This window comes from Papio anubis, chromosome 1 (genome assembly GCF_008728515.1).
Source record: "Papio anubis isolate 15944 chromosome 1, Panubis1.0, whole genome shotgun sequence".
Classification (NCBI taxonomy): Eukaryota; Metazoa; Chordata; class Mammalia; order Primates; family Cercopithecidae; genus Papio; species Papio anubis.
This window is the reverse complement of record NC_044976.1, coordinates 168672742-168689995: the sequence shown is the minus strand read 5'-3', so window position 1 is coordinate 168689995 and position 17254 is coordinate 168672742. Positions and strand designations below refer to the sequence as shown.

At 36.6% G+C, this 17254-nt stretch overlaps 1 protein-coding gene across 3 annotated transcripts in view; it reads left to right on the top strand.

Moving 5' to 3' along the window:
- CDC73 (cell division cycle 73) overlaps positions 1-17254 on the top strand; it is a 139264-nt gene that overhangs the window by 91854 nt on the left and 30156 nt on the right. For all 3 annotated transcript variants that reach the window (XM_021929173.2, XM_031657472.1, XM_031657471.1), the window contains 2 exons: positions 5217-5252; positions 5545-5632. In XM_021929173.2, coding sequence (XP_021784865.1) covers positions 5217-5252; positions 5545-5632 — 124 coding nt within the window. The remainder of the gene's footprint in view (positions 1-5216; positions 5253-5544; positions 5633-17254) is intronic.

Sequence of the window (17254 nt, the reverse complement as noted above, 5' to 3'; positions counted from 1 at the left end):
TGTGCATTTCTTGATAAACATCTTAACAGAAAACAGGGTTCGAGAGCAGAGAACCGCTCTGACCAAAATTTACCAGGCTGGAATTTCCCAATCCTGATAAGCCTGAGGGTATTGCAGGAGACCAGGACGTATTTCAGTCCTTATCTCAGCCTCATAAGACAGACACTCCCAGAGCAGCCGTTTATAGACCTCCCCCCAGGAACGCATTCCTTCCCCAGGGTATTCCTTGCTGGGAAAAGAATTCAGTGATATCTCACTTACTTGCATGTCTATTTATAGGCTCTCTGCAAGAAGAAAAATATGGCTCTATTCTGCCTGACCCCGCAGGCAGTCAAGACCGTGTGGTTATCTTCTCTTGTTCCCTGAAAATCGTTGTTATTCTGTTCTTTTTTAAGGTGCACTGATTTCATATTGTTCAAACACATGTTTTACAATCGATTTGTACAGTAGTAGTCCTGAGGTGACGTACATTCTCACCTTACAAAGATAACAGGATTAAGAGATTAAAGTAAAGACAGGCATAAGAAATTATAAGAGTATTATTAGGGAAGTGATAACTTCCATGAAATCTTCATAATTTATGTTCAGAGATTGCAGTAAAGACAGGCATAAGAAATTATAAAAGTATTAATTTTGGGAACTGGTAAATGCCCATGAAATCTTCACAATTTATGTTCTTCTGCCGCGGTTCCAGCTGGTCCCTCCGTTCGGGGTCCCTGACTTCCTGCAACAGAAAGGCCATAGTTCTGGACTTCACTGTCTTTCCTTTTTATAGCCATATTGAATTTCTTGCACATATCCTTGTCTGTCTTCTCTCCTTTATTAATGTATACACCATCCATACTTCACTAATTCATAGTTCTTTTGAGATGACTAAGTGGCCTATGGTACTAGTTTATGTGCTTAATACCACTCATGTGAGATTGAGAGAGTGAGCTAGTGGCTGTATATTTTATACAAATTTATTATGCTATTCAATGATGTAATTTATAACCTAGCTACTGCTTGGAGTACTTCTCCTCTCATCCCATAGTTTTAAATCTATGTGCTAATGATTTCCAAATTTGTATCTCCAGTTCAAACTCTGATATCTTATATTAACTGTCTGTGTAACATTTGGATTTGCCATAGGCGTTTTAAAACTAATTAAGATAATGTTTTCCCTGCTATTTTCCCCAAGGCCTCTTACTCTATAGTCTTCTCCTTTTTCATAGAGTGACAACACCATCAACTTTGTTTCTTAAATCAAAAATTTGGAAGTTACTCTTTATTCATCACATTTCCTTACTCCTTTTCTGTTAGTGGGTTCTGTCAGATGTACCTTTTCTGTATTCCAAATTTATCTATTTTTCTTTATCTCCACTACCACAACTCAAGTAGAAACCATCATCATCTCTCTAGACCAGTGGGTCTCAGTGTGGTCGGCTGCCTGGTGTCAGCCCATGACCTTTTTATTTCCGGTGCCAACAAAACAGATACAGAAATTGAGGGTAAAATCGTGTCATAGCATCTGAGTACATTATCATCTTTCTAGAAATTCATTGTTATTATATTTTATTCAGTTGACTTTGAATTGGAAATCAAACAAAAACTCAACCACACATGGTTTGAGTAGCACCATTGTTGACTGTTGTAATAGTCCTAACTGAGCTTTCTGCCTTCACACGTGTACCCTTTTTGATCTCTTGTCCAAATCCATTGTTTTTTTTTTTCTTCCAGACTTGTGAAATGAAAATAAAATCTTGTCACTTTCTAGCTTAATAGTTATAGGACTTTCCAGTGGCACTTAAATGTAAACTTAATATTGCTTAAAAGGCCCTAGATTAATTGGTCTCTGCATATATTTGTAACCTCATCTCCTGCCATTCTTCCTTTCTTCCTTCTGGTCTACACATTTGCTTTGTTTCAGTTCCCTAAGTGCAGCAATTTCTTCCTGCCTATGATATTTGCCCACATTCCTACCTCTTATCTGGACTGTTCGCCTACTTGTTCTTGGCAAGTTGGCTTGTTTTCATCTTTCAAATTTCAGCTTAAATGCCACTTTCTTTGAGAAGCTTTTTGCATTCTATCTAAAGCACACTTTTCTGCCAGTATACACTCATTTTGTTCCCTTAGTATGTGTTCCATTTAGATTATGTGTTTGGTTGCATTTTTGTTTATGGTCTGGGCTCCCCTACTCTGCTGAAAGCTCTTTGAGGGCAGGAATTACTTCTGTTTTATTTGCAGTTTAATAATAACTTAGCAGCGATGCTTGTACATAGGCTCTGAATGAATGTTTCTTAAGAATCTAATTTATTTGAAATCAAACAAAGCAACTAATTTTTCTTATGGTTTATTCTCAGCTTGTAAATTGGCAATTAGCGCACTTGCTTGAGTAGTAGTAGAAGTAGTAGTAGTGGAAGCGGCAGCAGTTAGCATCTACTGTAGTTGCAGGATTCAGTAAATGGTGAGTATGTGCTAATACCTGGTTAAGAACTTTAGCATGCATTATTATTTTTAAAATTCTCACAGCAATATCAAGATATAGAAACTATTATCTCTTTTACGATTGAGGAAACTGAGGCTGAGCAAAGTTAATCAACTTGCCTAGACAGTGGCAAAATAAGGATATGAACTAAAATAATCTGAGTACAGACCTTTGCTGTTGATCACTCTGTCATACAAACTCGTTATGTTTCTCTCCCCCTCCCCCTTTAAGATCAAGCTTCTCATTGACATGTTCATCACAGTGTCTCAGTCAGGGTCCTGACATACTAGGGAACTTGTTTATATTCATTTGCAGTTTTTTTTTAAACGAAACCTCTAAACTTTATTTTTAACATTTGTGAGTTTTTTTATTTTGCCTTTTTCTTACATTGGGTCTTCTCGGCCTTGAGTTTAGTAAATGTTTGCCTAAATTCCTGAGGGCATTTGTGGATTTCCTCACCAAATCCAACAGTACTTCAGTCAGAGATTTCTCCCTTGCCCTCTCTTTCTTCTTCCCTCTCTTCCTCTCCCCCTTCCCTGCCTTCCTTCCATCTGTCCATCACAGATTTATTTCTTGAAACCTCTTTGTTTTTTGTAGTTCCCTTTAGTCATAATAGAAACTCCTGTTTCCTGTTTATCCATCCTGTTATCCCTTTATCTCTCCAATAAATGCCAAATATTTACCGAGACTGTATTATATTTCAGATGATACTATCTAACCAATCAGATTTATCCATGACCCTCCATTTCTCTAATTGATTTAAGAAAATTCTAGTTTTTTTTCTCAGCAAGATGAGAAAACCCTAATAGTAAAGGCATATGTCTCAGCATGTATTTGTGTGTATAGTTATCTGCTTTCTGTGGCTCGAAGATCATACTACTGAATCCTGTGATAGTTTATCACAATGAGAGAGCTATACAAAGGATTACAAAGAATTAGTTAAAATGTAGCATTTTGCTGCTTTTTAGATAGAACATTTTCTGAAAGTGTATGTGCTGTGTTATTCACTTTAAAGATGGTATCCATTTTTAAGAACTGACATTCAATTAGAATTTTAAGTCTCCTAAATTTTTCTTTATTTTTGTCATTTAAAAAACAAAACTCGATCATGGCATGTGGCACATTGAGTTATTGTATGGTCAAATACTGAAAATAGAACTTGCAGCACTTTTTATCCTAAGATGTATTGATCTTGTGTTAGGTTATTACCATTAATGTCAACAAATATTTCTATACATTAAAAGTTCATTGTGTATAAACATAATACGAAGATATGGGCCAGGCTCAGTGGCTTACCCCTGTAATCCCAGCACTTTAGGAGGCTGAGGTGGGAGGATAGCTTGAGCTCAGGAGTTCGAAATCAACCCTGGGTGACAGAGCGAGACCCTGTTTTTGTTAAAAAGAACAAAAAAAGATAGGAAGATTTGTGTATTTATAATATGATCACAATCAATCATATGGTCATTTTCAGGTAATATAGACCTTCACATATACATGACTGATTACCTGTAACACTGTATTTCTCACCTGAAAAGAGACCAGAAACAATTTTTAAAAGAAAGAAAAAAAAATAAAAGGAATTTTTTAAACTTAGCTCTCAATAACTACTTTTCCTTTTCTTCCAGAATGGTTAAGCGTATTCACACTTTGCACAGTATTATTTGCTCTTATGCTCTGCTTTCACATTTATTACAGTGGTAATCAGCTTATTATGAAATTATTTCTTCTCTGTCTCTCTCTCTCTCTCTCTCTTTTTTTTTTTTTTTGCTAGACCTGAACATCCTTGAATGTAGATACTGGGTGCCTGACATTGTAATACAGTAGTCCCCACTTACTAGCAGGGCATACGTTCCAAGACCCCCAGTGGATACCTGAAACCAGGGAGGGATAGTACAAAACCAGATTCAGTCAACCAGAACATGTTTCTCTTTATGTCTCCCATAAATTTAATGCCCTTTCCATCTTAACTAAACACTGTCACTCACTGTGACTGAAACTTTCGCAGTTTGAGGTACAAAGGGAAAAGTAGCATGAATTTCTTTTTCTTCTTCACAATTACACAGATGGTAGGTTCTTTGTTTTTATTGTAGGTGTTAGCAACCTCAGGATGTGATTTTATTTTATTTTTTTCTTTTCTTACTAAGTAGAGATTTTCACCTTTTCACCTAAGGGAAACACTTAATGTCTTGTCTTTGGTAGTGGCATATCCAAATTGTCAGCCTTATCACTCTTGCCCTTTGGGGCCATTCGTATGTAAAACAATGGCCACTTGAAACAAGCACTGTGATAACAGTGAGGGAGATGACTACGAGTGACTAAAGTGTGGGTAGTGTATAGAGTGTGGGTGTGCTGGACAAAGAGAGCATTCACATCCTGGGTGGGGCAGTGTGAGATTTCGTTATGCTCCTGAGAAAGATGTGCAATTTCAAATCTTGTGAATTGTTTGTTTCTGGAATTTTCTCTTTAATATTTTCAGACCACAGTGGACTGTGGTTAACTGAAACTGTAGAAACAGTACTATGGATATTGTATATTCACTTTCCTTTTGACTGCAGATTGTTGAATAATGCATTTTAATATTTTTGTCAAACAGAGAATGTTGAGAAGATAGTTGTAAAATACGTCTTCTGATTTACAGTTAGTCATATGTGAATACAAATAATTTAAAAAATACCCCTTACTTGTAAGTTTGAAAATAAGAATATGGTTTTTATGACACAGAGTTGTGATTTTTTTTTCTTCTTTACAGTTTCTCAAGCAAGACCTCCCCCAAATCAGAAGAAAGGTGAGGTTGTGAATATGATTTTAAACTTAACTTTTAAAAGTAAATGATTGCAGAACCAGACCTGATACTTTCCTCATGCAGCTGTATCACATGTTTGTGCTTGGTATCCATTCTGATTTGTCAGAACTCAAGCCACATTGATTATTAAATATTTTTAAATATCCACTGGCTTAAAATATTTTTTAGATCGAAAGAGTTAAAGTTACAATTTATAATCTTTTAACTTTTAGTAGGGAAAGTAATTGTAATTCCTAATAATACATTTTCTACCTGTAAAATTTTGTCTTTATAGGATCTCGAACACCCATTATCATAATTCCTGCAGCTACCACCTCTTTAATAACCATGCTTAATGCAAAAGACCTTCTACAGGACCTGAAGTAAGTAATTTATTAAACTATCCTGTTCGTAGGACATTGAGATATCATTGGAAAATAGTAGTTACTGAATCAGTATTACTTATTTGGAGAAAACAAAATTTCAGTTTCTGTGCTATAGGCCTTACACATAGTATGAAGCATAATTTTTCAAAACAGGATATATTATTTTATATTTGGATCCTTTAGGGAAAGTTACAGAAACTTCTGGCTAAAGTCCTAATGAAAAAGGATACTATCATATTAACTTTTAATATGAATTGTTTTCTTTTGATGTTTTTCTCTGAGAGAGCTTGAGGAAGTTCTAAAGCTTCCTCAGTTCAGGTTCTCTCTGAATATTAGATGTTATACCGTAGTGGGAGTAAGTAGGTGGATAGGTGGGGGTCATAGTTATTTAACCTAGATAGCAGTGAAAGTTAAAGAAGTGAAAATGAAACCTATAAATGATGATAAAATTTCCACATGCTTAACTTTAAAAAATGTTTAATGTCTATTTTCCTTCCTCATTTCCTTATTAAAATGAATACAATCACACTTGTACCCAGTTTGTTCTAATAAACATGCATCATGGTTATTGGGCACAAAATAAATCTCTTCCATTCCCAACCACTTTCAGATTTACAATTTAAGTAGTTTACATATATTTTCCCATAGCATTTCTTCTATTAATGAATATTTTTAAGTCTGTTTACTACTTCTTGGATTGGCTATAGTTTACAGAAGAAAGATGGCAATATAAAAATTGTTTTAAATAAGCTTCAGTGATATATACATTAACAAGGTTTAAAATGAGCCATGTTTAAGTGATTTTCAGAATGCTATCAAGTTTTTTAGACAGTGTTGCAAACAGTTTTTCCTCAGTAGATTTTTTTTTTAGTCATCTTCATTGTTAAAATGGGTGACTATTTTATATATTCAGCTAAATACCATTGACTGATGTAGGATTTTAAGATAGTTCCTTCTATCAGAATGCATTTTATGAAATAGGGGATAGGGATAGAAAATGCAGGAGCTCAAAAATTGTAATACATACCGTTTCAGAGGATAAGAGAAATGCTGTGATCACTAGTTGGAGAGAAGGGGGTTAACTGTATTCTGCTTTAATATTTTCATAGTGTTTGTTACATTTTCATGGTACTTCTTACTAAACAAAAGCTGTCAGATTTTCCTGTTGTGTTACATACATTATTTAATTTTGGTATTTGTTAGGAATTTGGACTGTTACTCACTAATCTTAATATGGTTTTATTTGAAGTGGTACTGGCTTAAAGGCATGTCCTTCCAGAGTGATTTTGTGATTGCTCTGCCAGATGCTTCAAGAATATCTCAAGCCTTGAGTTGATTTTTGTGTTAAATTCTTAACATAAGGATTTCTAGTCTGTCTTTGAATCAGACCAGAGTGACATTGGACCCTGGCTGACAAATTATCCAGGAGCCCCTTTTCTTCCCCTGCTCCAGAGGTAGATCAAGATGGGTATACTTCCCCAACATTTGATTGGAAACAGTTTTTCCCTCTAGTTTAATCTTTCATTGATTGTGTGACTCTTCTGTGGCTCTAGTTCCAGTTCCTGTGTGGCTCTAGTTCCTGTTCCTCTGTGTCCTTTCCCTATGTAGTTGGTAAAAGCCAATTCTCAGTACTGCCTACACTTTCCTCGTGGGCAGTACCTGTGTACTTTATTAGTCCTCAGCATTTTCTTCATTTGTAGCCCATGACTGTTTTCTTTCTAGTCAGCATTTCAGGTATATGTTACATTGTATTTAGCATTTCCAGGTGTTTATGTATAAAGTTCCAGTTTCAGTAATGTAGTATACCAGATAGTATAAACCATTTTAGTAGGAAGTTGTTAGTCTGCCAAATGTAGTGAATTTCTTAATTCATGTTTCATAATTGTTTGAGTTGTACCTGAGGGGAATTAAAAATGCAGACTATTGGCTGGGCACAGTGGCTCACACCTGTAATCCCAGCACTTTGGGAGGCCAAGGCGGATGGATCACGAGGTCAGGAAATCAAGACCATCCTGGCTAACAGTAAAACCCCGTCTCTACTAAAAATACAAAAAAAATTAGCTGAGTGTGGTGGTGGGCACCTGTAGCCCCAGCTACTTGGGAGGCAGAGGCAGGAGAATGGCATGAACCTGGGAGGCGGAGCTTGCAATGAGCTGAGATGGCGCCACTGCACTCCAGCGTGGGTGACAGAGCGAGACTCCATCTGAAAAAAAAAAAGCAGATTATTTTATAAGCTGTTTGGCCACTTAGCTATAGATTGTTTACAGTTGGGATACACTTGACATTAGAAATAAGTTTTAATGTTTTTCTAATCAGTGATGTTGATGCCTTAACTATGAGACAGGTTCAGATGAATTTAGTGATAACTCTCATTTGGGGAGATTGATGTGTATATTGAGTTTGTTCTTTCAACTAACATCTACAGAGCGATAACTAAAAAGTAAATTACTCTATAGATGGATGTACCACAAGCCCAACCTTCTAGGCGCTCACATGAGAGTGGCACTGGTTTGTCACTAGTTGCAGCTGCTGAGAAATGTGTTTAGCGCTTGTTGTAAAACTCAGTTTCAATGCCTTATTCTAAGTACAGTGAAAAATATACTGTCTTTTGACTCTGCAAATTTGAATCACATTCTGAAGATAGGTTCAGAAACAAATTTGACCTCAACAGTTAGCCTTTAAAAGCTTTATCTAGCTTCTCTCACAAATTATGTGCTATTAGTGAGAATGTATATAATAGTGATTTTTCATAATATATAAACAACTTGAAATGTATTGTTTTCTACAATTTGAAACCTAAAAATGATATACAGTATATCCAGTTTGACCCACTCTTATTCCTGAACAAAAATACAGATAGATAAAAGAAACTTAAAGTCTATTTTAGCCTTAGGTTACCTCTGCCATTTAGTTGCAGAGCAGGAAATACAACCAGGTCTCCTGATGATCAATTTAGTAGTCTTATTATTTGTACTGTGGAGATACTTAACAAACATTCAGATTAAGAAATTAAGTTTTTATACAATTACATGGAAATTAAGCAGCCTGGTCCTAAATCACTTTTGGGCAAAGAATGAAATTAACACAGTGTTGGTTTTTTTTTTTTTTTTTTTTTTTTTGGAGACAGGGTCTCTGTCACCCAGGCTGAAGTGCAGTGGTGTGATCTTGGCTCTCTCGGCTCTCTGCAACCTCTGCCTCCTGGGCTCAAACAATCCTCTTGCCTCAGCCTCCTGAGTAGCTGGGACTACAAGTGTGTGCTACCACACCTGGCAAATTTTTGTATTTTTTGTACAGACTAGGCTTAGCCATGTTGCCCAGGCTGGTCTCAAACTCCTGGACCCAAGTGATCTGCCTGCCTTGGCCTCCCGAAGTGCTGGGATTATAGGGATGAGCCACCATGCCCAGCCTCAAAAAATTCTTTGAAACAAGTGAAAACAAAGATACAGTGTACCAGAATCTCTGGGACACAGCTAAAGCAGTATTAAGAGGAAAGTTCATAGTGCTAAATGCCTATATCACGAAGTTAGATCTCAAATTAACCACCTAACGTCACACCTGGAGGAACTACAAGAACAAGAGCAAACCAGTCCCAAAGGTAGCAGAAGAAAATAACCAGAATCAGAGCTGAACAAAATTGATATGTGAAAATCCATACAAAAGATCAATAAAACCAAAAGTTGGTTCTTTGAAAGAGTAAGATTAATAGACTGCTAGCTAGATTAATAGAGAAAAAAAGAGAAAAGATCTAAATAAACACAATCAGAAATGACAAAGGGATATTACCACCAACTCCACAGAAATACAGAAAACCCTCAGAGACTATGAACACCTCTGTGCACACAAACTAGAATACCTAAAAGAAATGGATAAACTCCTAGAAACGTACAATCTCTCAAGATTGAATTAGGAAGGAGTTGAAATCCTTAACAGACCAATAATGAGTTCCGAATTTGAATCAGTAGTTAAAAAAACCCTACCAACCAGAAGCCCCCCAACCCCCAACCAAACAGATTAACAGCTGAATTCTACCAGATGTGTAAAGGAGAGCTGGTACTAGCCCTACTGAAATTGCTCCAAAAAGTCAAGGAGGAGAGACTTCCCTAACTCATTCTGTGAAACCAGCATCATTCTGATACCAAAACCTGGCAGAGAGACAATTTACAAACAAAAACAAAAACAAAAAAAGCCTGCTGGCCAGTGATGAGCATAGATGCAAAACTCAACAAAATACTAGAAAATCGAATCCAGCAGCACATCAAAAAGCTAAAACACCCTGATCAAATAGGCTTTATCCCTGGGATGCAAGGTTCGTTCAACAAATGCAAACCAGTAAACATGATTCATCACATAAACAGAACTAAAAAAATTACATGATCATCTCCGTAGATGCAGAAAAGGCTTTCAATAAATCCTAACATCCCTTCATGTTAACCCTCGACAAACTACCCATCAAAGGAACATATCTCAAACTAATAAGAGCCGTCTATGACAGTCCTACAGCCAACATCATAATAGGCAAAAGCTGGAAGCATTCCCCCTGAGAACCAGAACAAACTAAGAATGTCCACTCTCACCACCCCTATTCAATGTAGGACTGAAACAGGAAAGATTCCTTTGTCTCCCTCACAGAGCGTGCAATGGGGGTGTGGCTTGCTTCTTCAGTACCCTGCTGCTGAAACCTCTAGGGGAGCATAACCAACGGGCAGGCTGTGGGGCTCAGACCCCACGGCAGTGTCTAGGGGTGAATGTTTACAGCTGAAGCCCCAGTGGACGTGTGTTACAGGATGCTCTTTTGGTTTGCTCTATAGGTGACTTGTGTTAACCAACTCAGACCCTCTACCTTACCACAAGGACAGAGGGATTGCTGTATTGCAGAGTTTCTTACCTTGATGTACCGGAAGAATCGGATCGCATGTGGATTTGGAGAATGAGTGCAAGGTTTTATTGAGTAGAAGTAGCTCTCAGCAGATGGGGGAGCCAGAAAGGAGATGGTTTTCCCCTGGAGTTGGGCCGCTGTGGCCAAACTCTGCATCATTCTGATGGCCTGTCGGCCTGCTGGTGCCTGTTGGTGTGCTCTTGACCACCAAGAGCTTGCTTGCTGTGTCTTCTTCCGCCAGTGTGTTCCTCACAACGTCCAGCCGCTTGTGTCTTCTTCTGCTGATGTGCTCCTCTTGATGTCTGGCTGCCTGTGTGTGTGCCCACTAGGGTCGGGTTTTTATAGGACCTGGATGGGGGTGTGGCAGGCCAGGCTGGTCTTGGAAAATGGAACATTTGGGTGTGAAAGCAGAAGTGCCTGTCCTCATGTAGGTTCGTGGGGGTGGAGCCCTAGCCAAGGACCAGGCCCTCCTCTACCCAGCACTTGCCTTGCCCCATTCCATATCATTTAGAGGGACCATGCTTTTGCTTTCCCAGTACTCCCGTATCAGTACTGGAAATACTAGCCAGGGGACTCAGACAAGAGAAAGAAAGAAAGAAAAGACATCCAAATAGAGATGCCTTCTATCTTCGTAGATGATATGATTCCATACTTAGAAAACCCTGTAGTCTCTACCCAGATGTTCCTAGCACTGATAAACAATTTCAGTGAAATTTCAGATACAAAATCACTGTACAAAAATAAGTAGCATTTCTATACACTAATGTCCAAGCTGATAGCCAACTCAAGAATGCAGTCCTTTTCACAATAGTCACACTCCCACATGCACACACACGCACACACAAAACACCTAAGAATACAGCTAAACCAGGGAGGTGAAAGATCTCTAAAAGGAGAATTACAAAACACTGTGAAAGAAATCAGAGATGACACAAACAAATGGAAAAACATTTCATGTGCATGGATAGGAAGAATCAATATTGTTAAAGTGGCCATACTGCCCAAAACAACTTACAGATTCACTGCTGTTCCTAGCAAACTACCAAATTTCATTTTTTTCAGAAATTTGAACAGACTTTTAAAATATGTATGGAACCAAAAAGGAGGCAGAATAGCCAAAGCATCCTAAGCAAAAGGACCAAAGTTAGAGGCATCACACTACACAATTTCAAACTATACAACAAGACTAGAGTAACGAAAACAGTATAGTACTGGTGCAAAAACACACACACAGGCCGGAACAGGTTAGAGAATCCAGAAATAAAGCTGCCCACCAGCAGCCATCTGCTTTTTGACAAAGTCAACAGAAACAAGCAGTGGGGAAAGGGCTCCTTAGTCAGTGATGCTGGGATAACTAGCTAGCCAAATGCAGAAGATTGAAACCAAACCCCTTCCTTTCACCATATACAAAAATCAACTCAAGATGGATTAAGACTTAAATGTAGGACCTGAAACTGTAAAAACCCTAGGAAAAAAACAGGGCATGCCATTCTGGACATAGACCTTGGTAAACATTTTATGACGAAGTCTTCAAAAGCAAATGCAGCAAAAACGAAAATAGACAAATGGGAGCTAAACCAAAAAGCTTCTGCCCAGCAAAAGACACTGTCAACAGAGTAAACAGACAGCATACAGAATGGGAGAGAATATTTGCAAGGTGTATGCATCTGACAAAGGTCTAATACCCAGAATTTATAAGGACCTTAAGCATAAAATAAACAGTCCCATTAACTGAGCAAAGGACCTGAACAGACACTTCTCAAAAGAAGATATACACATGGCCAACAAACATAGGAAAAAAATGTTTAACTACATCACTAATCATTAGAGAAATGCAAATCAAAACCACAATAAGATATCATCTCACATCACACCAGTCAAAATGGCTATTATTAAAACGTTAGAAAATAATAGATCTTGGTGAGGTTGCAGAGAAAAGGGAATGCTTATGTGCTGCTGGTGGGAATGTAATTCAGCCACCGTGGAAAGCAGTTTGCAGATTTCTTAAAAAACTTAGAATTACCATTTGACCCAGCAATCTGATTATGGATATATACCTCGAGGAATATAAATCTTTCTACCAAAAAGACACATGCACTCTTAAGTTCATTGTGGCACTTTTTACAATAGCAGAGACATGGAATCAACCAAAATTCCCATCAGTGGTGGATTGGATAAAGAAATCTGGTACATATATGCCATGGAATACTATGCAGCCATAAAAAAGAACAAAACCATGTCCTTTGCAGCAACATGGATGCAGCTGGAAGCCATTATCCTAACAAATTAACAGAAACAGAAAACCAAGTACCACAAATTAACACAGAAACAGAAAACCAAGTAGACATTGAGTACATGTTGTATACAAAGAGGGAAACAGAAGACACCAAGGCCTACTTGAGGGTGGAAGCTGAGGAGAGGGAGATCAAGAAACTACCTGTTGTGTACTGTGCAGATTACCCTGGGTCATGAAATAATTTGTATGCCATACCCCAGTGACATGCAATACACCTGTGTAACGAATATACCCGTGTAACGAATATACCCGTGTGACAAACCTGCACATGTACCTCTTGAACAAAAAATGAAAGAACAGCAAAAGAAATTGGGTTTTATTCTGGCCTTGACAGTAGCGTGATAATAATCCAGAACAAAACAAGTCTTCTACAAGATTCAAGGCCTGAGTCAGTGTTAGAATAATTATATTTTGTAATCTGAATGCTCTAATGTTGAAAATTTCCTGTTAAAAATTTTACTGGAAAACAGTTTTATTCAGCAACATAATTAATACCCAAAAGACGAATGTGAATGCTCTGGCTTCTTTCTCAGTAAAGTAACAATGATAACTTTTTTATTTATTTATTTATTTTTTTTTTGAGACAGAGTCTCGCTCTGTCACCCGGGCTGGAGTGCAGTGGTACGATCTCGGCTCACTGTAACCTCCACCTCCCGGGTGCAAGCGATTCTCCTTCCTCAGCCTCCTGAATAGCTGGGATTACAGGCACGCGGCACAACGCCTGGCTAATTTTTGTATTTTTAGTAGAGATGGGGTTTTACCTTGTTGGTTGGGCTAGTCTCAACCTCTGCGTGCATCGGCCTCCCAAAGTGCTGGCATTACAGGCATGAGCCACTGTGCCCGGCTTAATGATAACTTTTAAACAAAGAAAAGCCGCTTCACATCCAAAAAAACCATACTGCTTTTGACTGATTCAAAGTGAGAAACCAATTTGCAATATTTGTGGATTTCAAATTTCACTAAATGTAGAATTGAATTTTAAGTGCCTCCAACTTAAGTAGCTTTCTTTACAAAATTTAGGTATCCTGGCACATAGAAGTATATTCATACCTGAATTCTTCTTTAAAAAAATTTTTAGTACTTTTGAATGACAAAATATTCATTGATCTTTTTTTTTTTTTTTTTCCATTAATAGTATGGCTTTTATAGTAAAGTTTAGTATTCTGGTAGATGTGAGTTTTTTTTATTGCATATGTCATCTGATGAGATTCCTCAAGTAATTTACAATTGTGTGAACAAGATATACTTTTGGTCCTTGAAATAGATTTGACAATACAACAGAAACTGTCAGACTCACAGAAATGGATTACATTAACTGCTTCTAAAAATTGTTTAGTTTTTGTATGAGCTTTCCACCTTTTAGTCAGTAAACATGGTTTTTCATGATTTATAATCTGAAATATATGCCTTTTTTGGTGATAGTTTCTGTGTCTTACAGTCTATCTTTAGTCTTTACAACTGAATTATGATTTCCTCAGAGACAAGGGCTTGTTATTTTATTGTTACTTGTAGCTACATTGTTTAAAACAGTGTTAGCCAAATAATGAGTACTAAGTAAATAAAGAAAAAAAAAAAAGAAAAGGCTGAGGGAGCACATTGAGACGAGAAGATTGGTGGATAGGGGACTTTGTATACCTGAAATTTAAAGTTTGGTTTTGTGTATCTGTATTTATGCAACCTATGAATTAATTTATTGCATTTATCTCCAAATTGAAATACCTTTTGTGATATATAATAATGTCCACACCTGGGACTCGATTTTAGTTCCCACGAGGCTTCATTACACTTGGTATTGTCTTGTTTTTTCGTTTTGTTTTTTGCATTTACTGTATTTTTTAACCCATTTTATGATTTGTGAATTTGGCATTATCCAATCTCACAAATTTTAGTAATTGACAGATTTTTAAAAAATAGATATATTTGGCTGGTTATACAAAATTTACAGTAAGTTTGTGGAATGTTAAAAAAATTGTCTTTTCATTCTGCATTCTCAAGAACCTTTCCCGTGTTCTGCTGAATGTATTACAAATCTAATAAACACTGTTTTATAGCAGAAAATAGTGAATAGTGCAAGAAATCACAAAGTAAATTTTAGTGTCATTCTCTTTAGTCTTGTTTACTACAGAGAAACCAGACAAACAGGCTACATTCTTAGGATAGACCATGCCTTATGTTTCTTACAAGTTTAAAACACTCCCTTCATTGTTTAACACCTCATTGCAACTGACATCTCCCCTACAGTTTGAGTCAGCTGGAGGCTTTGCTATGTAATTAATGCATAATTGAAACCTCCTCCACACAATTATGGTACTGGCTGTAACTCATAGCTCAAGTTGGCATAGATTCTATTTGGTTTTATGTAAAATTGAGGATGCTTTAGTTTTGTATCCCTTCGATAAGTAAATGAAACAAAAAAAATAAAACCCATCCTAACGAACAAAATTAAGATTATATTACGGAAATATTTTTAAAAAAACACTTTACATCTATAAACAGGATCTTGAAAGTTGTTTATTGGAACTGTAAGGTTATTTAAAATAAATGATTGGGTGTATTTTGGTCATGTTGGCAGCCACATGGGGCCGGCCGAGTTCCAAAGAGGAGAGATTGTGCGCAGAAGGAACTCAAACGCTATGTAGAAGGTTCTCCTTATATCGGCCAAATACTAATCAGCACATGCATGTGAGAAAACTACATGAGGCCTGGGAAAAAGTCACCAGGAAAGAAACAGGCAGAAAAATTACCGGAGCGTAGACTGGACTGAGAATAGTACTTGTTCCCAATAGCCCCAGGCAATGCAAAATGATACAGCCACTTTGGAAAATAATATGGGAGTTTATTTTTTTCCCATCACATTGAAAATATTACTCCACTATCTTCTAGCTTCCTTTGTTTTGGTGATGAGAAGTTAGTTGTTAGTGTGATAATCAGTCCTATGAGGGAAATCTGTTCCATGTGGTTATTTTAAAGATCATTTTAAATTTATCTGCTGTAGCTAGATGTGGATTTCTTTTTTATATATCCCACTTGGAATTTGTCAGAATTAAATCTGCATATTGGTGTTTTTCATCAGTTCTCAAAGTCTTGGCCGTTTTGATAATCTGTGAAATATGCTTTTTTTTTTTTTTTTTTGCGTATGTTCTGTTCCCCATCCCCCCTTTTTTCTCAGCCGCTTTCTGGAACTTAAATGAGACCTACTTTAGATCTCATTCTGTCTTCTATATTTCTTAAATGATTCCATTTTCTATCTCATTTTCTCTGTTGCCTGCATTTTTCATCATTTCGTTACTTTTAATTTATAATTGTCTATTTCTTTGGCCACACCTTAATCTGATCTTAAGCCTATCCTTCGCACCTTAAACTTCAGATATTTTATATTTCAGTTTTTGTGATTTTATTTATTTTTCAAACCATTATCTGTCTTTGTAATTCTTTTTTACTGTACATATTTGCAAACTTATTTTATTTCATAAGCCTTCGTTCTTGGTAATTGTAGCATTTGGAGTCCTTAGTCATCTTCCTTTGAATGTTGTTTCATGCATGATAACTTGTTTCCTTGTGTGTTTAGTTTTTTACTGTTCTTTTTTTTTTTTTTTTAATTTACTCATTTACTGTTCATTTTCCTTGGAATTATTTTCTGTAGAAATTCTTTGATCTCCAGGTGAATATTAGAGAACTCCAGAGTAGATGTGCATCTGTGTCTGTTAAGCACCTGGGAGCATTACCAATCTAGCATAACTTTAAATTAAATTCTCTATTGGAGGTTTTAAATATCTAGATACTGTTGTTCTTGCTGCAAATTCAAATGAGGTCAGTTTTACCATTTGAGATGTTTGATTTTCCTTGCAATTGTCAAAATAAGGGTTAGGGTTAGGGGTTGTGGGGGAAGAGGGTGAACAGTGAGTTTATTTCTAGTTTACCATTGTGTTGAACTTAACCCCTGAGTCTCAGCTTTATAAGGGGAGGAACTCTTACTTTCTACCTTGAGCAGAATTTGGACTTATTTTCTATTTCAGGAGCTCAGTGAAATATAGTGAAAAACCAGGCTTAACTGTCATTGGTTTGCAAATCCAGTGGATAGCAGTCTGCAGTGTTATTCTTTCTTCTTTGAGTTCCTCTTTTTACTCGGTCTTTGGCCTAAGTATTTTTTATACCTTGCTAGCTAGCTCAGATATTGTTTTAAGATTTTTTTTTCTTTTTTCCTTTGTTTGTATTGATAAGTAATAGACCCACATATTTTGAGGTATATGTAATATTTTGACACATTCTTATGTAATAAATTAGGGTAATTAAGATATATACTACCTTAAACATTTATCTTTATGTTGGAAATATTCAAATTATTCTTTAATAGCTCTTTTGAAATATACCATAAATTATTGTTTACTGTAGTCACTCTGCGGATTTATTGAAAACTAGGTCTTATTTCTTCTACGTGTATTTCTGT